The sequence below is a fragment of the Oryx dammah genome, unplaced genomic scaffold, assembly GCF_014754425.2.
Source record: "Oryx dammah isolate SB20612 unplaced genomic scaffold, SCBI_Odam_1.1 HiC_scaffold_29, whole genome shotgun sequence".
Taxonomy (NCBI): domain Eukaryota; kingdom Metazoa; phylum Chordata; class Mammalia; order Artiodactyla; family Bovidae; genus Oryx; species Oryx dammah.
The window spans coordinates 57,336,814-57,364,152 of record NW_024070213.1 but is presented as its reverse complement, the minus strand read 5'-3'; the positions used below and the strand labels follow the sequence as shown (position 1 = coordinate 57,364,152).

The window sequence follows — 27,339 nt, the reverse complement described above, 5'->3', positions numbered from 1 at the left end:
CAGGGTTGGGAAGATCCCCTGGAGGAGGGGACGGCTACCCACCCCAGTATTCTGGCCTGGAGAATTCCACGGACTATATAGCCCATGGGGTCACAAAGAGTCAGACATGACTGAGCCGCTTTCAATTTCACTTTCAACCTTGTGTTTGGGGGTAGATAATAAAATTTTTAAAAGATCGTTCTTTGGAACAAGAAAGGAAGGTGATTTTAAAAAGTAGTGGAAAGACCCACTAAGGAATATTTATGGATTCAGTTAAATGAGTCTCAACTGGGGTTATTGCCCCCAGGGCAGTGTATTGCAATCCACACAGGAGGATTTTTCAGATTACTTCCTAGATACTGGAAGTATTGAAATGCCCCAAACTCAATGCCCCTATTTCCTGTCTCAGATTCTAAGTCATTTGAGAAATAAAAGAGTAAGATATACTGAGATTAAAAAATATCTTACTTTATGAGTCATGCCGTTGATATTGTAGGAAATGGTTTATATTTACTGGTAAATGGTCTCCCTAGTAGTGATTAGCAAAGTTGACGGTTCTACCAGTCCAGGCTGATGGGTTTTGGTGGAGAGTGGGGGTCATTACAGGTCTCTTTAAAACCCGTGGGGCCAGAAACTCCTTTAAAATCTGTCGCATGAAGGAGCAGAGGATGTTCACTCCCTGAAAACAATATGCTCAGAAGAAGAGTAAAATTATGCATATCCAAAACTCTTTTTCTCAAATTCACCGATTAAGTAACTCTCTCTAGGGAGAGGAGCAGAGAGAAGGTGAAAAGGCCTGGGATGTATTGTTCATGTCTGGCCCTCCATCTGGCAGGAACCAGTAGAGTAGGATCAGATCATTTCCATCTAACACAACTGTCTGAGTCACCCCTCCTAGGACCTGAGACTGCCTTGAGGATTCCTTCCATGTGCCCCAGATACCTCAGGTGTTTTGGAATAGAAGAGAATGAGAAAGTTGAGAACTATCGTTTCAGTGGATGTATTCTTGTGAATATTTTATAAGAGTTTGAAAACTAATGTGTGTGATTTCTTAAACACTGTTCTGAAAGGAGCTTTGCTGAGCATTTCATTATTAAGGGCAGCCTATCATTACCCAGTTCCTAAGGATGGTGCTCCAAACATACAACCTTGAACACAGTATAAATACATATAGTATTTCTAATGCAGTAATGATATCAAAGAGTTGTTTCACTGTGTTTGCTCTTTATTTTGATATAATTAGTGGAACACTCTCCTAGAATAATCAGCCCTGGAGATCACTGTCACTTGCCTGACAGGTGCAAGCCACCTAATCATGTGTTCGTTTCACTGGGGTAGACAGCTAACGAGCATAAAGCCTTTTGGATTTTTTAAAAAGTAAACTCCAAGCTTGGCTGACTTTTATAATAACATTTCTGAGCCTTTAATCACTCAGGAGGCCATTTCAATCAAGCCCTTCCCATAGTTTTGTACTTAAACCTGTTTTTCCCCCACCAAGAAGTAGATACATTTCTAGAACCATCATATATACATGTCATGCTCATCAGCTTTGTGAGTGTGCCTGTTGTCAAGTCCACTGAAGCTTTATGATGGAAAAACAAAGACGCCAAACAAATTACATTAAAAATTCCAGAAAGGACATGATTAAAATGGTGCATAGTGCTGAGTTATTCATGTTTAGTCTGTGTGCCCGTGACAGACTGCGTAAGGTCAAACATTTGATTAGTGCAGAGTGATTTGATGATTATAGTACATGATGAACAAGAGTGCTTCTGGTTAAGTCTGTTGTTTCATTCCTTTCAAAGAATAAATCAAACATATCAAAAGTACCTGGTGTATAGCCCATTGACTAACTTATGTAATTAATCCCATTAGGAATTAGATATTGTGTTTTTTTAAAGAGAAAAGAAAATTAAATGCCTATATTAACATTGATTTCTGTTGCAGTTCCTTATTATTATGCTATTGTGTAAATAAACACTATATATATGTTGACATAGAAGGTATTTACTTTTTATTTTTTTCCACTTAGCTAGTTATTAAATATGAATTCTTTTCTAAAATAGTTGTCAGAGCTCTGAAAGGCACTCAAATATGAAAGAAAATGAACATTTTTTTTCCTGAATCAATTATTTACCGATTTTTTGGTGAACTGCCTGACATAAGAGTTAATAATTTTATTTATTGTGCATGTTGGTCATGCTTTTAGTATCCTAGTGCTAATAAATGAGGATTCTGGCTTATCATATCCTTTTATGATAGTCTCTAGACATTTTAAAATAGTTTTCACCTTTAGTATTACCTTTCAGTCAAGACATATTTTTTTCTTTTATCAGTAGACAACCAGAAAGGTCAGTGTATTTATTTCTCTTTTTATATTATTTTGAAGAACTTTGCATTGAGAGTCTTCAGTTGTATCTTGAATAGGCTTAGAAATGGAAGGTAGAGAGTCTTATAGAAACACCAGGCCTTTCTTTACAGTCACTGACATGTTCCCTTTGGTCACCAAACCTTTAGATGCCTTTGGAAGACAAGATTTAGTAGAAGAATTGCTTTCCAGTTACCACACTGTAATCTTGGGAATAATGAGAATTTAATTTTGAAAATAGTTTACACTCCACTGAAGAAAGTCCTTTTTAGAAGTGAGATATTATTATCATTATTATTATCTTTCTGGCTAGACTCTACTTTTGTTAGCAGCAATCATGCTTTACTTTTTTTTAGCTACCTTAAGGAACTAAGTAAATATTTTATGAAATCGCCAATTGCAGTCTATACATTTATGCTTCTTGAAAACTCCTGATTCAGTGACCAAGTTCTATCAAATGAGCTGGGCCCAGATTAACCAAGACTAAACTTGCAAACCAGCCATATTCATTTAAAGAGGGAATGAAAGTAATGGATTTTGACCTCTTAGAGCAAAAACTGTGTCTTATTTTTCATAAGGTAATACAAAGAAAATGCTGTTGGAAAGCAGATAATAAATTGTAACCAAACCATTAGTATATATACACCAATGAATAAACCAGAAGAAAAGTACATGTTCTTAGACTCTATGGTGATCTTGAGACTGAAGTGATAGCACTGATATTTCCCCTCTAGATCGTTACTCTTGGATATTCACCAAAGTGGAAGACATTTGTTGAGTCCACTGGGTTTTGAAGCATATTTTTTTTCCACAGAAGAATCTTCTTTGTGGTAATTGGGAGGTTTTTAAGACCTCCATCCATAAAGCAAGCTGAGATGATTCCCAGAGTTTTCCAGTATAGCCACTATTGAATGAAAATTGAATGAATGTCTTAAATATTGAATACATTCATTGCCAGCAATAAAGTGAATGTTTCTGTTTGTACCCCAGACAGGAGTAACTGATGCTTCTCTACACTCCGATTTATCATTAAAGAGCGTTAGCAGCCCATTGTATGGAGACGCTGTGCCATCAGTTGTGGCAACACAAGCTTTAAACAAAGAACTTTGTTTTCAGTGGTATATTCCTCCCCTGGAAAAACCTCCAAAGGAAACAGAACCTATGGTATGTAATATAATTACAAAGCTAAATCTTAGATTTGGATGTAAAGTTTAACGGAGCCATTATAAGAGTAGAGAATATCCTCTAATCATATAAACAGAAATGTATAGCAATTTAGAATCTATATTGTCTAGTAAAATAACTGTGCAAGTAACTAAGAAATCTTGAGAATGTCTGATTCCTGTTGATCATTTTCCTTTTTCCTGAACTTAAAGAGAAACTTTTCAGTGTATCACCATTATATGTGACATTTAATGTTTTCTTACAGTTATCCTTTATCACATTAAGGAGATTTTTTCCTACTTCCACTTTGATAGAAAGTTTTTTCGTGACTATTTTACTGTATCTATTAAGATGACTTTATGACTGATCTCTTTTAATATGGTAGTTGATTTTATATGTTAAATCAACCATGTGCTCCTGAAATTGGCCATGATGTATTAATTTTATTGGATTCAGTTGGCTAATGTTTCCTAGTGAATTTTTGCCACTGTTTTCAAGAGAAATGGGGCTTCCCTTGTGGCTCAGCTGGTAAAGAATCCACCTGCAATGTGGGAGGCCTAGGTTCGATCCCTGGGTTGGGAAGATCCTGTGGAGAAGGGAAATGCTACCCACTCCAGTATTCTGGCCTGGGGAATTCCATGGACTGTATAGTCCATGGGGTCACAAATGAGTGACTTTCACTCAAGAGTAATATTGGGCTATAATTTTCCCTTTTTGTGCTATCTTTGTCAGATATTTTCTGTATGAGGCTTTTGTTAGGCTCATAAAATTCATTGATAAATAAAATCATGGTTTTCTGTTCAGTGGTGAAGTTTGTGTAAGTTTGTGGTGGTAATATAATTGTTAAGTTGTGTCTGACTCTTGCCATCCCATGGACTGTAGCCTGCCAGGCTTCTTTGTTTATGGGGATTCTCCAGGCAAGAATGCTGGAGTGGGTTGCCATTTCCTTCTCCAGGGGATCTTCCTGACCCAGGGATCGAACCAGAGACTCTTGCATCTCCTGCATGGTAGGCAGATTCTTTACCACTGAACTCGATTCCGTTCAGTCATTCAGCTGTGTCTGACTCTTTGCTACCCCATGGACTGCAGCATGCCAAGCTTCCCTGTCCATCACCAACTCCCAGACTTGTTCAAACTCATGTCCATCGAGTTGGTGATGCCATCCACCGTCTAATCCTCTGTTGTCCCCGTCTCCTCCTGGCTTCAATCTTTCCCAGCATCAGAGTCTTTTCCAATGAGTGAGTTATTCGCTTCAGGTGGTCAGAGTACTGGAGTTTCAGCTTCAGCATCAGTCCTTCCAATGAATATTCAGGACTGACTTCCTTTAGGATTGACTGGTTGGATCTCCTTGCTCTCCAAGGGACTCTCAAGAGTCTTCTCCAACACCATAGTTCAGAAGTGTCAGTTCTTTGTTGCTCAGCTTTCTTTATAGCCAAACTCTTACATCCATACATGCCTACTGGAAAAACCATAGTTTTGACTAGATGGACCTTTGTTGGTAAAGTAATGTCTCTGCTTTTTAATGTGCTGTCTATGTGGGTCATAGCTTTTCTTCCAGGGAGCAAGCATCTTTTAATTTCATGGCTGCAGTCACCATCTGATTTTCGAGCCCCCCAAAATAAAGTCTGTCACTGTTTCCCTTGTTTCCCCATCTATTTGCCATGAAGTGATGGGGCCGGATGCCATGATCTTAGTTTTTTGAATGTTGAGTTTTAAACCAACTTATTCACTCTCCTCTTTCACTTTTATCAAGAGGCTCTTTAGTTCTTCTTTGCTTTCTGCCATAAGGGTGGTATCATCTGCATATCTGAAGTTATTGATATTTCTCCTAGCAATCTTGATTCCAGCTTGTGCTTCATCCAGCCAGGCATTTCTCATGATGTACTCTGGATATAAGTTAAATAAGCAGGGTGACAATAAACAGCCTTGATGTATTCCTTTCCCAATTTGGGGCCAGTCTGTTGTTCCATGTCCGACTCTAACTGTTGTTTCTTGACCTGCATACAGATTTCTCAGAAGGCAGGTAAGGTGCTCTCGTATTCCCATTTCTTTAAGAATTTTCCACAGTCTGTGATCCACACAGTCCAGGGTTGTAAGTTTGGAGTAACCCTTTTTCTCAGATACTTGCTAAGAGTTTATCAAAGTAAAGCATTTATGTTTTGTTGAGTCAATATAAGACTAGAGATATAATTATCCATTGTTAGAGGCAGTCTTTAAGCAATAGTACTAACAGTGTGCTGGTTTTCAGAGCTGGTATCAGTTCTGGTTGGGCTAATATCTGTTCTAATGGTAAGTGCATGTGTCAAAACAAGTTTTAAGTATTTTAACTGTCACCCGTGTGACAGAACGTTGGGGTTTTCTATTTCTTCTTGAGTCAGTTTTGTCTAAAGTTTCTGTTTTCTAGGAATTTTTCCATTTTATTTAAAATTTCTCTCATCTTTTTGGATGAGGCAATGGCTACCCACTCCAGTGTTCATGGCTGGAGAATCCCATGGACAGAGGAGTCTGGTGGGCTACAGTCCATGAAGTTGCAAAGAGTCAGACACGACTGAGTGACTAAGCACTCATGCTCATCTTTTTAACCAATCAGTGTGTTTGTAGCTGAAGTGCCCCTTTTGAAACCTTATATTGCTTATCTGTGCATTTTTTCTTGGTTATTGTCACCAGAGATTTCTCATTAATTAATTTTATTTCATTAATCCTATATATCTTTCTTCTACTGTTTTTTTTTTAATGTGTGTATGTGTTTTCTTTTCCTAACTGACTTCTTGAGATAGATGTTTAGCTCAATATTTAGTCCTTTCTTTCTTAATCTATGCATTTAAGGCTATCAGTTTCTCTCTAAATTTTGCTTTGGCTTCATCCTACAAGTTTTTATTATAGTATTGTCATCATCTTTCAGTAAAAAATAACTTTTTAAACTTCCAATATGATTTCTCCTTTGACTTACAAGTCATTTCAGCATGTTTCTGAAATTACAAACTATATGAAGTTTTTCTAGTTATCTTTTGTTATTTATTCCTAGATTATTTTGTTCTGTGTTAATAAAAAATATTCTATATGATATTCTATATGAAACTTGCTTTTTTACCAGGAAATGTTTATTGTGTAAATATTCCATTGCTCTTAAAAAGAATGTGCTCTCCTCAGTTGTTGAGGAAGTGTTGATATATGTGTAATAGGTCAGTCTGTGTAGTCTTATTCAGGTACTCTGTATCCTTACTGACTTTTCTATTTTTGTTTCACTTCTTATTTTTTTTAAATCAAGAACTGTTGACCCTTGAACAACATAAGAGTCACGGTGCTGGCCTTCCACACAGATAAAAAGTCTATGTGTAACTTTACAGTTGGCTTTCCACATCCACATTTGTGGATTCAGCCAACCATGGATTGTGTATAATAGTATAATAGTACGTATTTATTGAAAAAAATTCTCATAAAGTAGGACCTGTACAATTCAAACCTATGTGTTCAAGAGATTTTACCATTTAATTCTGTCACTGAGATTGTTGTTGTTTTAGTTTTTTCTTGTAGTTCTGTCAAATTTTGCTTTTGTAATCGGAGGCTTTGCTCTTAGGTACAATCAGGTTGACAAGTGTTGTGACTTCTTGGCGATTTCAGTATTTTGTCATTTTGAAGTGACTTCTGACCTTTTCATAAGAATGCTTTTTTCCTCATAAAGTCTGCCTTGTCTGATATTACTAGAGGAAAATTACTTTCTCATGGTTATTATTTTCACAATATTTCTTTTTCCAGCCTTTTGCTTTCAACCCTTTTTTGTCCTTGTGTTTTAGTTGTATTTTTAAATAAAAATATATGCTTGGATATCTTAAAATGCAGTCTGATAACATTGTATTTTGACTAGCAAAGGTAATCCAGTCATAGTTAATATAATTGCTACTCTGTTTGTTTTGAAATCTACCATATTATTTTAAACTATTACTTCTCTCAGTTTTCTTTCTCTCATTTTGGAATTTATTATTTTTCTGATTTATTTTTACTCTCTGAATTTTGAAATTATGCACGCTTTTGCTGTGCTTTTGGTGGTTACCTCTCAGGACAATATACATACTTACCAATTTTAAAGTCAATGAATAATGTCTTTATTCCTGTAATGACTTATATTATTGTACATTTTCTTTTTAGTAACCAAGATAATATTATTTTTATGTTATACAGGAGTTATTTTCCTTTAGAATTTTCTATATATTCAACATTTGCTTTGCTTTCTATTCCCTCTTGCATTTTAGACTTTCCATTTAGGATCACTTCTTTCTGTTGAAGTATATACTTTGAAATTTCTTTTGGTGAGCATCTTCTGAAGGCAAACACTCTCAATTTTTGTTTGCCTGACAAATGTCATTGTTTTACATTATCTAGGAAATAAATTTTTATGGAGTAGAGAATTCAAGCTTGGAAATTATTATCTTTTAGAACATTGAAACTGTTACTTACTCATTTCCAGTGTTGCTCTTAAGAGTCAAATTGCTGTTGCTTTAAAAAATATTCTGACTTCTTTGATGAACCACTTTGGAGGCTGTCTTTGCGCAGTTTTACTAGGAATGGTCTTCTTTTTATTTATTTTGCTTTTGTTAGTGTAGTGGTTAAGAACACAGGTTCTAGAGCCCTCAGAATGGGACAGATCAAACGCCTGTTTTGAATCCCAGTTCTGTTATTGTACTTAGTAATTTTGTGACCTTTGGTAGATGAGTTAAGTTTTCTGTGTCATGAGTACCCCAGAGATAATTGTGCAAACGTGTTAGTCACTCAGTTGTGTCTAACTCTTTGTGATCCCATTGACTGTAGACTGCCAGGCTCCTCTGTTCATGGAAATCTCCCAGCGAGAATACTGGAGTGTGTTGCCATTCCCTTCTCCAGGGGATCTTCCTGACCCAGAGATTGAGCCTGTGTCTCTTATATCTCCTGCACTGGCAGGCGAGTTCTTTACCGTCTGACCTACCAGGAAAGCCCTAATTGTGTAAACGTAACCTAACTTATATGCAGAGTACATCATGAGAAATGCTGGGCTGGAAGAAGCACAGGCTGGAATCAAGATTGCCGAGAGAAATATCAATAACCTCAGATATGCAGATGACACCACCCTTATGGCAGAAAGTGAAGAGGAACTAAAAAACCTCTTGATGAAAGTGAAAGAAGAGAGTGAAAAAGTTGGCTTGAAGCTCAACATTCAGAAAACTAAGATCATGGCATCTGGTCCCATCATTTCATGGCAAATAGATGGGGAAACAGTGGAAACAGTGTCAGACTTTGTTTTGGGGGGCTCCAAAATCACTGCAGATGGTGATTGCAGCCATGAAATTAAAAGACACTTACTCCTTGGAAGGAAAGTTATGACAAACCTAGATAGCATATTCAAAAGCAGAGGTATTACTTTGCCAGCAAAGGTCCGTCTAGTCAAGGCTATGTTTTTTCCAGTGGTCATGTATGGATGTGAGAGTTGGACTGTGAAGAAAGCTGAGTGCCAAAGAATTGATGCTTTTGAACTGTGGTGTTGGAGAAGACTCTTGAGAGTCCCTTGGACTGCAAGGAGATCTAACCAGTCCATTCTAAAGGAGATCAGTCCTGGGTGTTCATTGGAAGGACTGATGCTGAAGCTGAAACTCCAATACTTTGGCCACCTCATGTGAAGAGTTGACTCACTGGAAAAGACTCTGATGCTGGGAGGGATTGGGGTCAGGAGGAGAAGGGGATGATCAAGGATGAGATGGCTGGATGGCATCACCGACTCGATGGACATGAGTTTGGGTAAACGCCAGGAGTTGGTGATGGACAGGGAGGCCTGGCATGCTGCGATTCATGGAGTTGCAGAGTCAGACACGACTGAGTAACTGAACTGAACTGAACCTAAATAGTAGTTATTATTTATTATTATGTAACTTTAACATTATTACACTATTTTAAAGTTTAATAACTTCAAATATACATGTGATACACTCGGTAAACATCATTTTTAAAGCACCTTTTAAAGTGTACCAGCAATATTTCCCTAGAGATACTTCAGGTGCCAATGTTGTACAGAAAAGAGAGTATAATCTGAGTAACCAGCAAAACTGAAGTGTATAGCAAACAGGAGAAAAAACTTAATTCTTCTCTGAATGCTGTTTAAAAATTTGTATCACAAGCATAACTCATTTTAATGTTTATTATCTTTAATTCTGTATCTTTATCCACGTCTATGTTCTTACATGTGTATAGATGTTTGCAATAGGGCTAACTGGGGAGCAGGAGGAGAGGCGGGCAAGTATTTGGGAGCAGTTCAGTATCAGTGCCTGAAATCTTTGGAGTCGGACCAGTGATTCTAATTCTGGGAGAGTCTTGAAGAGGGGTCCAGCTTTGAAAAATGGGACAATTGTTCACTATCACCTTTTGCAGAGGAACCTTCCACTATAGCATTCTTTTGATTTCTGCTGTCTCTAAGAAGGGCCTCGGGCTCTTTCCCATGAAACATTTCCCATATATTTTTGCCCTGTTCAGCTCTTTTTATCTTTTTTTTTTTTTTTTTTTGCCTCCTGCAATGGACTGCTCCTGCACTTCCCAGCTCTTGAGTGCTGTCCCCTCTAGCGGTGCCTCTGGTAGCTTCTGCTGCTCCTTGACTCATGTGACCTGTGTCAGATGATAAAACCTCTAGAGCCCACCCTTTCTTTATTCTCAAGCACAGCTTCTCCCAACAGCCCCTCCATTCTGCTTCTCTAGGATGGCAACCTAGGGCTAACTCCGTGTCTGTTATATATTCCTCCTACCCATACAAAAAAGAGAAACTTTAACACCTCACTTCCCAGAAACATTTAAAGCTGTTTCTCATATTTTGAAAGTACTCACCTTCCCACTCTTTCCATGTTCAATCCTTGCCAGATATTCCATATGCATTTTAAAATAAAAAATCTGTGGTCTCTTTCAGGGGAATTTAGTGCAGTAGTTTTCAAATCACCATTCCAAGAATCCTCATGGGTCATGGAGTCAATATAGTGGGTCATGAGTAGTATTTTTTTTTTTAAAGAAATTAAATATAAGAAGGCAATATCGGAATGCACCACATACAGTAAGTGGAAGTGTTTTCTGAAACATTTGTTTCAGGATAGATTCTGTTAAAAAGAGCATTTCTAGATTGACGTTCAGCATTCTGAAGAATTTGTTTACTGGCTGACAAGAGAACCAACAGAGTGATAAAAGAGGATTTCCATTCAGAAAGGGTTTGGAAACAGAAGGCTGACATGGTTGGGAAACAGATTGTTTACCCCAACAGTTAGTTTTAAAAAATGAGGAACAAAGCAAAAAGTTCATTTCACAAGGCTATAGAAATATCACATCCCTATCAGTTTAGGGCAGGATGATCTGGGGGAGTTAATGCTAAGACTGCATCTGTGGCTGATAATTAGAATAACAAGGTTTCATGCATCAACAATCATGTCTGACAATTAGCATGGACCCATGAACTGGTGTCAGACAGAGATTAGAAATGGAGCACCAACTAACAAATTCTAATTTAAACAGGTTGCTTGAGTAATTTTTGAAAGCCATAAGCAAAGACACGGAACACACAGTTTTCCTATCTTAGTTCAGGGACATTTTTTTTCCACCTTTGACAATAAATATGTATGTATTGGGTCGTGATAGAAGATGCAGTGGCTGCCATAAATCTCAGCTACACAATCAGGAAATGCGGATTTAGGAGAGCTAGATGTTCTCAAACCTAAGAGTCTATGTTTTCAGAAGATAATGCTGAAATTTGTTTGATGATTTAAATATTATATGTGAGCATTCATCTATTCATTATCTTAGACCTTCAGTGTAGAGTTTAACGTTAGAAAAACTGGGTGAAGCTCATGAAACCCTACGAGATGATACAGGTATTCTACTTCATTAACTTCACAACAACTCTACTGGATAGGTACAGTTGTCCCTCAGTATCCACAGGGGATTGGTTCAGAAGACCTTCAGATACCCACCAAAATCCAGAGATGCCCAGTCCCTTATATAAAATGGCAGGCATGTGTGCTAAGTAGCTTCAGTCGTGTCTGACTCTTTGCAACACTATGGACTGTACCCCACCAGGCTCCTCTGTCCCTGGGATTCTGCAGACAAGAACACTGGAGTGGGTTGCCATGCCCTTTTCCAGGAGATCTTCCCAACCCAGGGATCGAACCTGCACTTCTTATGTCTCCTGAATTGGCAAGCAGGTTCTTTACCACTAGTAACACCTGGGAGGCCCCATAAAATGGCATAGCATTTGCACATACACTCTGCACATCTTCTGTATACTTTAAATCATCTCCCCATTACTTATAAAACCTAATATGTTGTAAATGTTATGTAGATAGTTGCCAGAACATGGCAAATTCAGATTTTGGTTTTTGAAACTTCCTGAATTTTTAAAAATATTTTTGATTCACAAGTTGTTGGATCCATGGATGCAGAAACCCTGGATTATAAATTATGCTATCCTATTTAACAGAATTACCTTTAGTAGAATATAATAGAACCACACATGTTATTCACTGAAACTTCTTTACAAGCAAAGCATCTTTTGAACCATTTCAGTGTCTCCTAAGGATAATTACTGAAGAGACTGCCAGAGCCTATCATTCTAATGAACCTCCCAGACTCTGGCATTAAAAAGCATTGTGAAGAATGGCTGATTTAGACAGAAGACTGCAGGTTAGCCTTAAGGAGATATAACCATGACCAAAGGTTTGATGGTCCAAATTTGTCTCAAAATTACACTTTAGGGCCTTTAGCTTTAAAGCACCTCATATTCTTGCTATTTTTAGCACCCAGGGTAACTGGTAGGATGCTTTAGATCACAAGCCAGCCTATTTGAGGTTCAGAATGAGATTGGAGTTATGTTTATAACTTGATCAAGCTCAAGGAATGCAACCCAGAGCAAGTAGGGCAGGGGAGGGTCAATAAAGCTTCAGTAGCGGGCCCTTCCTTTTGGCCTGTGAGACCTAAGCTGGAGGGATGCAAATGACTGCAAGGGCTATTGTGTTGAAGGCAGTTGCACAGCCCAAGGCATGTTCTTCAGAGGCCATGGAAGTGGTAGGCAGACAAGCAGGATCAAGTTAAAGAAGTCTGATCAGGCAAAGCTTGCCAGAATCCATCTGGCAAGTGAAAACACAGATTTGTACAGAGCTAAAATAGTTCTTGGAGATAAGTTTATTCAGAAGCCCAACAAGTCTGGGAACAAGAAATACAGAGCTAGTGCTCTTTTCTGGAGGTTTTTATACCCCTAAGAAGAGCAAGACACTATTTCAGGGTCCCAAACAAACAGGCTATGCATTCAAGACAAGCTGAGGCCTAGCTGGAAAGTAAAGGATGAGTTAGGATTCCTGGGAAAACTAACAAGTCTTAGTGAAAGCAGAAGCTCAATGTTATTAACTTGGATATTAGGAGTGCTATAACTAAGATCATAGAGATGCCCAGGACCTCCCCTGAGCTATTCTAGATTCTGGGGCTTGTTGCCTAAGTGGTTAACTAGAGTTGCTCCTGTGTATGGGGCCCAAGATTACCACCAGCTTCTGGGAACTGGGGAAGACAAAAGCTGGATAAGTGAGGCAGGAACTGGCATCTGATAGTCCCTGGCCCTTGCAGAGTGTGGTCAGGAACCAATACCACCAGCACCCCTGGAAGCTTATTAGAAATGCAGAATCTTGAATCTCACTTTAGACTCACTGAATCATAATGCATTTTACTTGCACATTCTAAAATGTATGCACTTTCAAGTTTGAGAAACACCAGTCTAAACTGGTGCTACCAATGCACTTATACTCTAATGATGACTCTCCAAGAAGTATTCTATTGCCAATCCATATAGTGGGCTCCACTGGTAACCTCTGATTTCTTTTGGTCCCACCCAAGTCAAATGTCAGAACTGAAAGGAAACTAGAATATCTAAGCAACATTCTCTTTTTACAGATGAGAAACAAAGTTCCATAGGGGTAAAATAACCAATGTCACAGCTCATTAGTGACAAAAAAGACTGCAAACCTAGGTCTTTTCATTTTAAATGTTAATTTCTCTATAAAATGCATATAACTAATTACTTACTAACTAATTAATAAAGCATTTATTGAGTGCATACTGTGTGCCAAGCATTTTGTTGGGTGATTAAGACATCAAGATGAGGAAATTACAGATCAGCTCGATCTAATGGAAGTGGAAAGTAAATTCTTCTTTCACTGTTCCTGGGCTGTAAGGACAAGACAATTTTTTAAAAAAGTGAAGTATAATTGATTTCTAATACTATATTAGTTTCAGCATAATGATTTCATATTTTTATACATCACAAAAGAATCACCATGAAAAGTCTAGTTACCATCTGTCATCATACAAAGTTGTTACAATATGATTGACTATATTTCCTATGTTGCATATTATATCCCTCTGACTTATTTATTTTGTAACTGAAAGTTTGTAGCTGTTAATCTCCCTCAACTATTTCACTCATCCCCCAACCCCTCTCCCTCTGATGACCAGAAGTTTATTCTCTGTATCTATGAATCTGTTCTGTTGTGTTTCGTCATGTTTTTTAGATTCCACATATAAATGAAATCTTGTCATATTTGTCTTTCTCCATCTGACTTATTTCACTTAGCATAATACCCTCTAGGTCTATCCATGTTGTCCCAAATGGCAAGATCTCAGTATTTTTATGGCTGAGAAATATACAATTTTCATTGGCATGTATATAATTTTGAATTAGTATTTTTTGCAGAGGTGGGATTGTTGGATCCTATGGTAAATCTATCTTTAATTAAAAAAATTTTTTTTCTATAGTGGCTGTACCAGTTTACATTTCTACCAGCAGTGCTTCAGAGTTCCCTTTTCTCCACATCCTCATCAACACTTGTTATCTGTTGTCTTTTTTATAATAGCTGCCCTTTTAGGTGTGAGGTGATATCTTTCTGTGCTTTTGATTTGCATTTCCCTAAAAATTTTTGATGCTGAGCAATTTTTCACGTGCCTGTTGACCATCAGTGTGTCTTCTTTGAAAAAAATGTCTGCAGTCCTCTCAGATGTCCAGTTTTTAACCAGGTTGATAATTTGTTGCTTTTTTTTGAGGTTGAATTGCCTGAGTTCTTTGTATAGTTTGAATACTAATGTCTTACCAGATATATAATTTGCCAGATTCAAAAAAATATTGCTAAGGCCAATATCAAAGAGCATATTACAGATGTTTTTTTCTAGAAGTTTTATGGTTTCAGGTCTTACATTTAAGTCTTTAATCCACTTGAATTTGAGTATTTGTATATATAGTGTGAGAGTAGTCCAGTTTAATTCTTTTGCATGTAGTTGTCCAGTTTTCTGAGCACCATTTATTGAAGTAGTCATTTTCCCGTTGTATATACTTGCCTTCTGTTGTAGATTAATTAACCATATAGGTGTGCGTTTATTTCTGGGCTCTCTATTCTGTTTCATTGATCTCTGTGTCTGTTTTTGTGCCAGTTCCATTCTATTTTGATTGATATAGCTTTGTAGTAGGATTTGAAATCAAGGATCATGATATCTCCAGCTTTGTTCTTATTTATCAAGATTCAGTTCAGTTCAGTTGCTCAGTTGCATCCAGCTCTTTGCAATCCCATGGACAGCAGCACACCAGGCTTCCCTGTGCATCACCAACTCCCAATGGCTACTCAAACTCATGTCCATTGCATTGGTTGCTATCCAACCATCTCATTCTCTGTCGTCCCCCTCTCCTCCTGGCGTCAGTCTTTCCCATCATCAGGATCTTTTCCAATGAGTCAGTTCTTCACATCAGGTGGCCAGAGTATTGGAGTTTCAGCATCAGTCCTTCCAATGAATATTCAGGACTGATTTCCTTTAGGATTGACTGGTTGGATCTCCTTGCAGTCCAGGGGACTCTCAAGAGTCTTCTCCAACACCACAGCTCAAAAGCATCAATTCTTTGGTGCTCAGCTTTCTTTATAGTCCAACTCTCACATCCATACATGACTACTGGAAAAACCATAGCTTTGACTAGGTAGACCTTTGTTGGTAAAGTTATGTCTCTGCTTTTTAATATGCTGTCTAGGTTGGTCATAGTTTTTCTTCCAAGAAGAAAGTGTCTTTTAATTTCATGGCTTCAGTCACCATCTTTTATTATTTTTGCCCCCCCCCCCCCAAAATAAAGTCTCTCACTGTTTCCATTGTTTTCCCATTTGTCCTAGTTCTGTGAAAAAGATTCATGTCAATGTATGGCAAAACCAATACAGAATTGTAAAGTAAAATAAAAAATAAAGAAAGAAAGAAAAAAATAAATAAATAAATAAATAAAAACGGAAAAAAAAAATAGCATTGCACAAATAAAGTAAAAAAAAAAAAGAAGAAGTTAAAAAAAAAAAGAAAAATTCCATTGGTATTTCAATAGAGATTACATTGAATCTGTAGGTTGTCTTGGGCAATATGGTCGTTTTAACAGTTTTAATTCTTCCAGTTCCTGAACAGTTTCTCTCTCCATTTGTTTCTGTTGTTTTCAGTTTCTTTTTATCAATGTCTTATAGTTTTCTGAGTGCAGGTCTTTCTTTTACCTCCTTGGTTAGATCTATTCCTAGGTATTTTATTCTTTTTGATGAAATTGTAAATGGGATTCTTTACTCCTTATGATAGTTCATTGCTAGTGTATAGAGATGCAACATATTTCTGTATATTAATTTTGTATTCTGAAATTTCATTTATATTTGTTCTAATAGTTTTTCTTGTGGTATCTTTAGGATTTCTATATATAGTATCATGTCATCTTCAGACAGTGACAGTTTTACTTCTTTCTCTAAAATTTGTATACCATTTATCTTTTTTTCTTGTCTGATTGCTGTGACTAGGACTTCAAACACTATATTAAATAAAAGTGGTCATAGTGGGCATTCTTGTCTTATTCCTGAACTTAGAGGAAAAGCATGATGTTAGTTGTAAGTTTGTCATATATGGCCTTTATTATATTGTTGAGGTATGTTCTCTTTTATACTCATGTTGTTGGAATTGTTTTCATCATAAATGGATGTTGAATTTGTCAAAAACTTTTTGCTCATCTATTGAGATAATCATGTAGTTTTTATTCTTCAATTTGTTAATGTGGTGCATCACATTGAATGATACTGAGTCATCTTGCATCCCTGAGATAAATCTCGGTTGATCATGATGTACACACAAGACAATTTTAAATATAGTATTCGTCAGTGTTTGTAAAAAGTCACATCACTTTTTTTTTTCATTGAAAAAGTCTTTTCAGAAGTGAATAAGGAAGCATTGGAAAATTTTTCATGGGTGTATTACCTCCTGAAGAATGCAGTCCTGGATATGTAAGGTGATATAACTTTACCCTGAGGGTAAAAACAAGTTGGGAATAGAACTAAGCACTGTTCTGAACTGAAAACTAAGTGGATTAGATGAGAACAGGCTGGGGGATCCGATGAGAAGCTGGTTTGGGATTAGCAGCAGATCTAAGAGAATATGGAAAGCGAGGTGCTCAGATCGGGTTAAGGAGCCAGGATGACAATGGGGCTACACAGGACAACAGTAACGCTCCAGATACTGCTTGAAGCACTTCGCATGGGCTTAGTCCTCACGCCGATCCGCTGGGTGAAGACTGCCAAATCTCCTACTTTACAAATGAGAACACAGAGGCATAATGTTTTAATAATTTTCCCAAGATCACACAGCCAGTATGTGGTGGAGGCAAACCCAGGTACCCTGGCTCCAGAGCTCAGGCTCACAACAACTCTGCGAGTTTAGTGCTTTATTATTTAATTACAGCCCTATTGTATTCAAGTTAATTTTGACTTCAGGCTTTTATACTTTGAATCCAATTATCTGTGCCAGGCTTCAGTTAAGTTCAGTTAAAGAAGTCTTCAAATTGTGTTGCAAAACCATGGACAAGTATCAGTTTTAGGAGGGAGAGTGTCATTTCCATAATCAGGGGTTAAATATAAAGCATGGCTTCTATTTAAAATTTTCAACTAACATGCTTTGGGGAATTTGATTAGTTCTTAGCAGATTAATGGAAATTTCAGAAATATAAAGATATTAACGTGTAGCAGGTATATGACTGAGTTGCTTGCTGTGCACCTGAAACTATCACACCACTGTTCTTCAGCTGTACTCCAACACAAAATAAAAAGTTAAAGGAGATGCTGTAAGCACTACTAAAAAAGTACAAGATATCGCTCCTGTCCTCAGAGATTTTATATGCTAGCCTGGGAGTCAAGGTTAACAAACACAGACTGAGAGCAAACACCATAAAGCACTGTGAGATCTTGAGCTAATCTCTCGGATTCATTTCATTTTCTTTTCAGAAACGTTTCACCAAATTTTCCAAAGTTTGAAAAGTCAAATATTTTTAGTAAGTAAAAAAGAACAGTTCTCTGTCTAGCTCTCCTTCTCCGTGAATCTGTCTCCTCAGATGTAATTGCTTCAAACTCTTTCAATTGTTTTGTTTGGTTGTTTTGCTTTCTCCCATTTAACTAAATTATGTGCTCAGGTAATGATTTCTCAAGTGATCAGCCTTACATACTCTTCTTCTCTGCACATTCTCCTAACTGAGACCTATCACAATTCTTAGACCATAGTCAGTGTTTAGATTATGACAAGGTAAATATCACTCACTGCTGAGCCAAATAAGGTATTATTTCCTTTCTTGTCTTCTTTCCTGCAGTGGGGTGGGGGAAACCTGCCTCACTTTTGTTTCACTTAGTATTCTCTGTATTTTAGAATCTCTTATTCTTCCTAAGGTTTCAAATAACTATACAGTCCTTCTCCATGTGGACAAACTCATCAGCTTGTCTCTTAGTTCCTTTTTTCTTTCCTTCAGAGACATGCTTCAAACTGGACCAATTACTTTCATGGCTCAGATATCATCTTCAGAACCCATTCTCCATCCTCCTAATAATTCCTTCCTGTCTGAGTTGGATTCCCTCGCTCCCATGTTTCTCTCTGTCTTGGCTTGCTCTCTCATGTTAAATGAACACATCTTCCATCTTCCCGAGAAAGAATGTGCTGGAGGTTCTGGTAATTCAGAGCTCACCAGACTCCACAAATTGCATCCATGGAAGGCTCTAGTAAAGAATAAAGCATGGTAGGATGAAGAAAGTACAGATAACCATTAGAGAGACTCAGGTATCCAGGAGGAGCTGCCTGGTCCTCTCTCAGTTACACGGGATACATGCTATCTGTGGGTCATGAACCACTGAAATATGGTGAGATATGTTGGTTTCAAGAAAGCTGCTGTCTTACTTGGGAGGATTCTTTCATAAGTCTCTGATCATGTAGTCAAAACCAGACTGTGGGGCCAGACTCAATGAGAGAAGTGATGATAAAAATAGACTCCAGATGTAAGTAATCAACATGTGTATTTTCTACCAAAAAAAAAAAAAAAGTGCTGGTAAGCTGGCACAGGCAGCCTCCTGGTGTGTTTCACACCCAAACAAAAGAGCTGTGTTAATTACTTGCTAGTACATTCAGTTCAGCTTTGGTCAAGGAGCAGTTCCATGATTTCAGTCCTCTGAGATGGTTTCCAAGGTGGTGATGGATTGAGATTATTCCTGCACTTACATAGGAAGTAAAAGACCTTATATACCTGACAAAAGGTCATCATCTTAACACTCAATTCACTGTTGTCTCAGCATAGAATTCTAGGTTGAAAATTATTTTCCCACAAAACGTAGGAGGCACCCACTGTCCACTCCCTCTGGGAATTCTGCTTTGCTGTTGAGAGTTCTGTTCCCTTTCTGATTCCTAGTTCTTTATTTGTGACGTCTTTCCTCTGCAAACTCTGGAGATCTCCCCTCTGCCCCCTGTGTTCTAAAGTTGCGTGGTGCACCTTGGTGTGGGTATTGTTCTGGATCCTTAGGGTGCCTCTTTCAATATATGAAGTTTATTCTTTGGTTCATGTAGCTTTGTTTCTTTGATAATTTGCTCCCTCTAATGATCTCTGCACTTTTTGGAATTTCTGTTTTTCACATATTGAGCCTATTAGATTGAGTGTTTACTTTTCTCATCTTCCCCCACGCCCCACCATTTATGTTTTTAAATTTAGGTTTATTTGGGAGGAGATATATTTAACTCTATATTTCAGTAATCTTTTATTGATTAGTTGTTATGATCATATTTTTTTTATTTTTATTTTTTTTTACTTTACAATACTGTATTGGTGTTGCCATACATTGACATGAATCTGCCATGGGGGTACATGAGTTCTCAATCCTGAACCCCCCCTCCCACCACCCTCTCCATATCATCTCTCTGGGTCATCCCAGATCATATATATATATATTTTTTTAATTTAAGAGTGCTTATTCTCTGTTCCATTTTAATAACATTGTGTTCTTATTTGGTAGATGCAACATTGGCCTTTTTCTGTCTAAGGATATTAATTATGGTTTCATTGACATTTTCTTCTGCACTCTGTCCTGTATCTGATTCTCCAAGTCCCTTTATTACATTAGTTCTGGTCTCTACCTTTCATTTCATGTCTAGTGACCCTTGGCTGTTCACTCATGTTTGAGAAAATGAGAATCATGTTTAGTCAGGCTTATGGACTTTTGGCTTCACTGCAGTGTAACTGAGCTAGCAGTTTCATTGGAGGATCCTGGAATGTTAGATCTGAAGTTCTCTTCTCTTCATCTGGTAAATTTTTCCAAAGAGGATCTTTTAGATTCCTGCTTGGTTTTCTACATTCTGGGTAGGGGCTAGAGTGGGATAAAGGGATGCCTCTTGTTCAGAATAATGACTTTCACTTATCAATGTTTTCAATTCAGCGTTTCATTCCTGGACTTTCATTAATGTCCTTCCTGAGCATAGATCTTCTTTTTCTAAAATTTTTAATTGGAGGAGAACTGCTTTACAATATTGTGTTGGTTTCTGCCGTACATCAACATGAATCAGCCATAAGTATACATATGTCTCCCTGCTCTTGAACCTCCCTCCCACACCATTCCACCCCTCGAGGCTGTCACAGAGAACCTGATCTGAGCTCCCTGCATCACAGAGCAAATTCCCACTGGCTTTCTATTTTACATAGGGTAATTTTTATGTTTCAGTGCTACTCTCTCAATTCGTCCCACCCTCTGCTTCCCTCACTGAGTCCACAACTCTGTTCTCTATGTCTGCATCTCGTAGCTCTTCTTTGATTTAACCTCAACAGTGAGAAAAGTGGAAGAAGTTCAGCCAGTGTAGAAGAGGCAGAAAAGGAGGAAGGGAGTCTCCTGGTTGCAAGAGCTCAGAGAAGGGATGGGAGGGAGATTATTCCTGAGGCTGTTGAGGTTCTTGGTCATGCTTGTCATCGGCAGCCCCTCTGAGGCCAGGTGGGACACCACCTTTCCTCTCTGCTGACTCGGCTATGCTCTTCCAGATGCTTTCACAGCGTTGCTTCCGTCTCTCGTCTACTTCATTTTCTCTTTTGCTTCTGTCTTTGTGAATTTATGACTTTAAGAAATTTTTTTATTCTTAATTCATATTGGGAGACTGCAGGATCTTAGTTCCCTGACTCCTCGTAGGGATCATACCTATGCCACCCAGGGTGGAAGTGCAGAATTCTAACCACTGGACTGCCAGGGAATTTCCCACATCCCTTTACGCTCACTTTAGTTTGACTGGAGAGGAACCAGAGGTAAATGAATGCACTTAATTAGTCAATTTTGATCATCAACTCTGGGGCGCAGCTTTCTTACATCTAAAATGAAGGACTTAGAGTGGACCACCTCTAAGCTTCTCTGAATCTCAAATGCTGTGAATTCATTATAAAGAGGTGCCATAGAGTGTAGGACTGATTCTAAGAACTGTCAAGAGTTCAAACATTAGGTAAATTACTAAAGCATGAGTCATTAGGAGAAGTTTCAGCTTAGAGGTGGGGACTGAAAAATTGTGTGTGGATTGCATGCACAAAGAGAAGAAGAAGGGAATTGCCTGAGTGAACAAAAGTTGCCAAGACCACCGGTGGGGAAAGGGGCATATTGAGAAGGAACAGGAAACCAAGTTGGATATTCACCAGGTATATATTAGAACTTGTTGCAGAGGACCTTCAAAGGCTAAAATTTAAACTTAACTGCAGTAAGAAATGTCAGTCTTCAAAAATAATATAATCTTAGTACCAACTAGCATTTATTTTCATCTCATAATCTTTGCACAATTCTTATGCATATCATTTCTCTTTAAAATGAATTGGGGGGAAAAGCCTCATTTTTTCTCTTTCAAAGAAAAGCCTTTTAAAGTATAATGATATTGTTTTGAGAACCAATGCTGTAGTTTTTGAGGTGGAGTGTAATTTTGATGTCACATTTGAGATGTCTTTTCATTTTCTTACAGGTTTTATTGTTGTATGCATATAATATGAAGCCCCTGAATATTTCTGATGTTGCGTCTACTGCTTGCAACAGTGTGTACGTAGGCTCTTTCTGGGTTCCACTAAAAAGGCAAGTAAAGATGGATTATCTGCAATTCTAACCCTCTTTGCTGATGTTTTCATAAGGTTGGCTGTTTCAGTAATATACAAGGTAAATCCAGGAAAACTTTTGGAAGACATTTTTGGAAGAATCTTCCTTTTACTTAGAGAAGTATGATATTTCAGTGGTTAAGAGCATGAACTCTGACTTCAGTCTGCTTTGGTTCACATGCCAGTTGTGGCCTTCCCTATCTTAGTATCCTTGACCAGGCCACTTAACTTCTGTGTGCCTCAGTCTCCTTATCAATAAAATAAGAATAACAATAGGACCTAGTATTGCTGGAGTATTGTGTTGGAGTATTGTCCTAGTATTGTGGAGCTTCCCTGGTGGCTCAGAAGGTAAAAAATTCGCCTGCAATGTGGGAGACCTGGGTTTGATCCCTGGGTTAGGAAGATCCCCTGGAGGAGGGCAGGGCAGCCCACTCCAGTATCCTTGCCTGGACAATCCCCATGGACAGAGGAGCCTGGTGGACTGCAGTCCATGGGGTCGCAGAGAGTCGGACACGACTGAGCAACTAAGCACAACAAATTATTGGAGTAACAGTTCCTAGTACTTCATAAACAGATCACAGAGAGTACAAAGATGTTGTCTGTAGTTTTGCCTGTAGTTTAGGGTGTGTTTTAAAAATAACTTAATGTGACTCTGTATTAAGTTGTAATTAAGCCCAAACTCCATCCCCATCCTAGCCTCATCCTCCCCTCTTTGCCCCGTCCTATACGTGGGCCAATCCTGTCTGCTCCCCCATCAAAAGTCTCTGCATCAGCCACATTATTTACCTCCGTCTTCACCCGACAGTGGATGGAGACTCTTTCACTCATGCCGGGGTTCTGTCTCTTCTGATTTCACCTTATTCAATTCCTTGTTTGTTTTCAGTTTTTTTCTTTGCTTAGTTAATTTAGTTGTGATTCCACTATTTGTTACTCTTGTGACCTTAAGCCTAACCCATTCCATTTTCTTATTTCTGAGATGGAAATAATACTTTGCCTACCTTTGGGGGTTATTGTTGGGATCAAGACAGACGGTATATGCATATGCGTCACATGCATGTATAATATATGCATATACTTTGTAAAACCAAAAGCACTGGGCAGATGTCAAGTTTCTTCACAGCCTCCTGCACCTGTCAGCCTTGGCTCCCCCCACCCCCGTTCACCACCTACTAAGTGCTCAGTGAACGGAGACTTGGTGCTTCTCCGTCCTTCCGAGGAGAGTCTGGTTCCTGCTTCCTGATTTCCATTTGGAAAGACTTCCTGGCCTCACCATGAAAGGGAATAAAACAAGAGATGTTTCAAGAGCTGGCATACTTTCAATTATTCAGTCAACTTTCTTTTCTTTTTTTGTTTATTTTCCAGTGAAATGGCAGAAAATCTTAGACATAAGACTATGCTAGCACCATTAAGCCACAACATTGGGAAATCATGCTCCTACCTTTGTTGTTGTTCAGGTCACTAAGTCATGCCCAATTCTGCTCTTACCTTGTACATCCAAAACATAGCAGGGTTTATTTTTTAAAACTGCATGATGAAGAAGATTATAATTTCTCCGGAACAGAATGTAATGAAACTGAGAGTATTCTTCTTTTTAAACTACAAAATGCTCTTGATTTGGGGGTGTTTATGATCAACAGTAGGGTGACTACAGTTAGGGACACACCCCTGTCACTGAGGCTCTTATAGGGGACGGTAACTGACAAATGTTCATCTGATTCATCCCTTGGTGATACAGTGAAAATAGACTATTTCTCTCACCCAGGGTGGAGTTCCTTGTGTTTCTATTGGGGGGTGGGGGACGGTCAAGACAAGGGCAGTCTACAAGGAGTGGCTCTTGTTAACCATCCTTTAGAAGGCAAAGTAAGAGGATGCTGTGGAACACTGGGGAATCGATGTTCTTGCATTTGTTCCTGATGTCATTTTGGTTTTTTGCATCATCTACTTCTTTCACATAAAAATTTCCCTCCATCCCTGGATAGAGACCTGTGGATCCATGCACATTTATGCACACACCTGTTCTCTGCATACCTGGATCCTAGAGTCACCAGGAGCCCTGCAGGTGGCTGTTTGCTTCCTTTCACTGTTTCATTGCTTTTCCAGCTTCTGACCTCATTTAGTTAACTCCTGCCTTCGGCACCTCCTCAAGTCACTGGACTGTGACTCCAGAAGCTTTCTGGCCTCAATGTAATTACCACTGTGTCTTCTGCCCTCCCCCTTGGCTTTTGCTTTTCCTTCTTTCTTGATTCTTCTCCCCACTCCCCACATGGTACACGTCCCTGTGTGGGCTCCTTGATTGGTCTCTTAGAGCCATGGCTGACTTGTCCTAATTCTTAACTTCAGACCAGCCAGCCAATTGGAGATGGTACTGAGTTTAAGCAGGAGTGGTGTTTCTTTGCCCATGTAGATATTTATTTCCTTAATTTTCATCTTAAGCAATATCTTGGCTGTCTACATTTCTTTCCTCACTATGCCTTTGTGCTTGTGCTTGTGCTGCTGTGCTTAGTCATACCCATTTCCTTGCAACCTCGTGGACTGTAGCCGACCAGCTTCCTCTGTCCATGGTATTTTCCAGGCAAGAATACTGGAGTGGTTGCCATTTCCTCCTCCAGGGAATCTCTATTATGCCTTTGCCAGTTTGTAATTATAAATCTGACTGAGTGTATAACTAAATCATAAACATCATACAGACAAGAATCACATCTCTTGGCTCATGTCTCTTGAATGAAGGAATAATTGAATGAGTGATGTTTGGGGGTGGGGGCGGTTGCCAGCAATCTAAGTGTTAAATAACTAAGGATTTATTTTACACATATTATTGATTCTGGGAATAGAATGCCTTTCTTTTAAAATAAAATGCTTATGTGTTTATTATTTTTAGAGTTATTTCAGTTCATGAGAAACTATCTAATCTTATGCAAATTGCTGAAATATCATTGCCAACAACTCCTAAAGTTACTTCAAATGAAAATTTACGTGAAGTAGAGGAAACAGAGGAAAAATCAGTTGATGCAGAAATGGAAGTAAGTTAAATGGAAAATTATATTGCAGGATGGATGCCATTATCCATAATCATTTAAATTATTTTTTACTTTGTCAGAGCAGAACTAAACATAGATAACTTAACATTATCTACATAACTAAACATAGATCATGTGGTTCTTCTGGTCTTTACTTTCTCTACTTAGAGAACCAAATATGACCCAACTTTTGGACACATAAGTAATGTTTTCTTCAAAGCTCTTCTAATACTAAGAATCAGATGGTAATGAAAACAAAGCCAACCAAGAGAAATTATTCAGATATCACCATGGCTCCTAAGAAACAATGCTCTATAGCTTTATAATGTTACTTTTAATTTTTTACCCTAATATTTGAGCATTTTTATTATGCAAATAATATGTGAAGAAAAATTAGAAAATATAGATAAGCATATATCTTTCAGACTTTTTCTGCCATCTGTATTTTTCTAACCAGAAAAAAAAGGCATATTATATTAACGTTATAATGTGTTACTCATCTGATTACAGAGTTGAGTGGTTTTGTGATGACTGATGTTCATGCTTTGGAGGAAAGGGTTATTTCTGTTCTATTCCTTCTGTGTTCTAAACCCGTTGAAAAATGCGACACAGGAAATGGATACTGTATATGGAGATGTCAAAACATCAGCACTGTTGTTGATAAAACTGATTAGCAAACATGGCAAAGGATCTATGGCCAAATAAGCTTATTACCACTCCACCCCTGAATTAGCCAGACTTGCCCACCTAGTCACGCAGTTATCTAGCTTGCTTGTGTGACCATAGCATTTCCACCACTCCCCTCCTGCCCCTGGAAGGCTGACCACCTGGGGGAGCAGAGAATAATAGTCCTGTCGGCAGGGTGCCTCCAAAAATGTAAGCAAAGATTGCCTTGATGGGACTGAGCCTAGCACACCCTGTTGCTTTTCTCAGACTCATCAATCAAATAAGTGACTCTGCTCTCCTGGCTGGGTCTGAAAGAAGCTACAAGTGTCCCTCCTTCTCAGGAGTGGAGTGGAAGTTCCTAATCCTCTATGGAAAAATGAGAGAAGCAGAGAATGTGTGTCCTCCCCTAACCACTTGCTCTTTGAATTTCCATTTGTACATTCATCCAGTTTCTTGAGATATATGTTCCCTAGTTACTGCAGCAATTTTTTTTGAAAGAAAAAAAATCAAATAGATGGACAAGGTTTAAAATGAAAAGGGACAGTCTCCTGTCCAACATGTCCACAACCTGCAGTCCTGCAAGCAGTCCACTTGCAATTCTTTCAGCTGTTCCTTTTGTTATTTAGTTCCAAGTCTATAAATAATTTGCAGAATCAGTTGTGAAAAACAAGGCAACCAATACAACTTCAAATCCAAGTGAGTCCACTGGGCTCCATGGCTCCTCACACCAGCCTCCAGGCTGGCAGAACATCCATTCTCTGGAGCATCTCCAGGCACTGGGCTGTGGCGAAGAAAGGGAACACATCATAGCCTGGCTCTGCAGGTTTACATCATGTCACTTCCTCTCACATGTCATTGGATGAATAATTCACAAGCCATGCCAACAATTCTGCTACCAACTTGGCAAGAGGAAAGCCAGAATAGTTGATGAATAATGCTAATGAGAGCCAAAAGTAATTACTTTCCTCCCTTGATATATCAATTCCATATAGTATCTATTGATTTTACTGTGATGTGTAAGGACTTGAATCCCTTATACTTCTCAACTGTTCCTTTCCCCTTCCTTTCTAAATACTGTTATATCACAGAATTTAATTAAGCCATCATTCACTGTTTACATTATTATAACCCTCTAAACAGTGTTCACAGTTTAGAGGGTACTGTAGTTATTTTCCTTTCCTGTAGAAGGTTTGATTTTTCCTCTATCTGTTTTTCTTCTTAGCTTCTCTCTGATCATTACATGAGATCTGTCATGTTCATCCATAAACTTTTTTACCTAAGCATAAATACTTATGTCTCAACTCTTCTTTCCCTTTCTAGAGGCCCCTCTCTGACTCTGGTTAAGGACTGGTCACCCCCAGTGCCGGTAGCACAACTCTAATTCTGGGACCTCCCTCTGCTGCTTTTCTGTTTGAATTCCCAGCCACTTGGGTCCCATATCTGTTTGACTTCTCTGTTAGCTTTTAGGATCTTTCGTTTATTTTTGAACTGCTGAATCTTTTTTTTTTTTAAGTACTTTTTGTTAGTTTGATATTTAATTGGTTACCAATAAGAAAATTTTAATTCTTAAAGAGTATTATTGGTATGGGCTCACTTTGTCTTCTTGTTTACCTCATCTTCACACCAATTATGGGAAAGTGCAAAATGTAGCAACTCTCCTGATCTTTGGAATATACATCTGGGTGTTTTTCAGTCTAAATTTACCA

The 27,339-nt window shown here is 38.3% G+C and overlaps 1 protein-coding gene across 4 annotated transcripts in view; it reads left to right on the top strand.

Annotated features, from left to right (window-relative positions):
- Window positions 1-27,339, top strand: part of CFAP54 (cilia and flagella associated protein 54) — a 315,472-nt gene that overhangs the window by 257,222 nt on the left and 30,911 nt on the right. For all 4 annotated transcript variants that reach the window (XR_005719649.1, XM_040232778.1, XM_040232776.1 and 1 more), the window contains 3 exons: window positions 3,338-3,511; window positions 21,824-21,930; window positions 24,829-24,970. Coding sequence is in view for 3 of the 4 variants with exons in the window: in XM_040232778.1 (XP_040088712.1) it covers window positions 3,338-3,511; window positions 21,824-21,930; window positions 24,829-24,970 (423 nt within the window). In the remaining variant the exon portion in view is untranslated. The remainder of the gene's footprint in view (window positions 1-3,337; window positions 3,512-21,823; window positions 21,931-24,828; window positions 24,971-27,339) is intronic.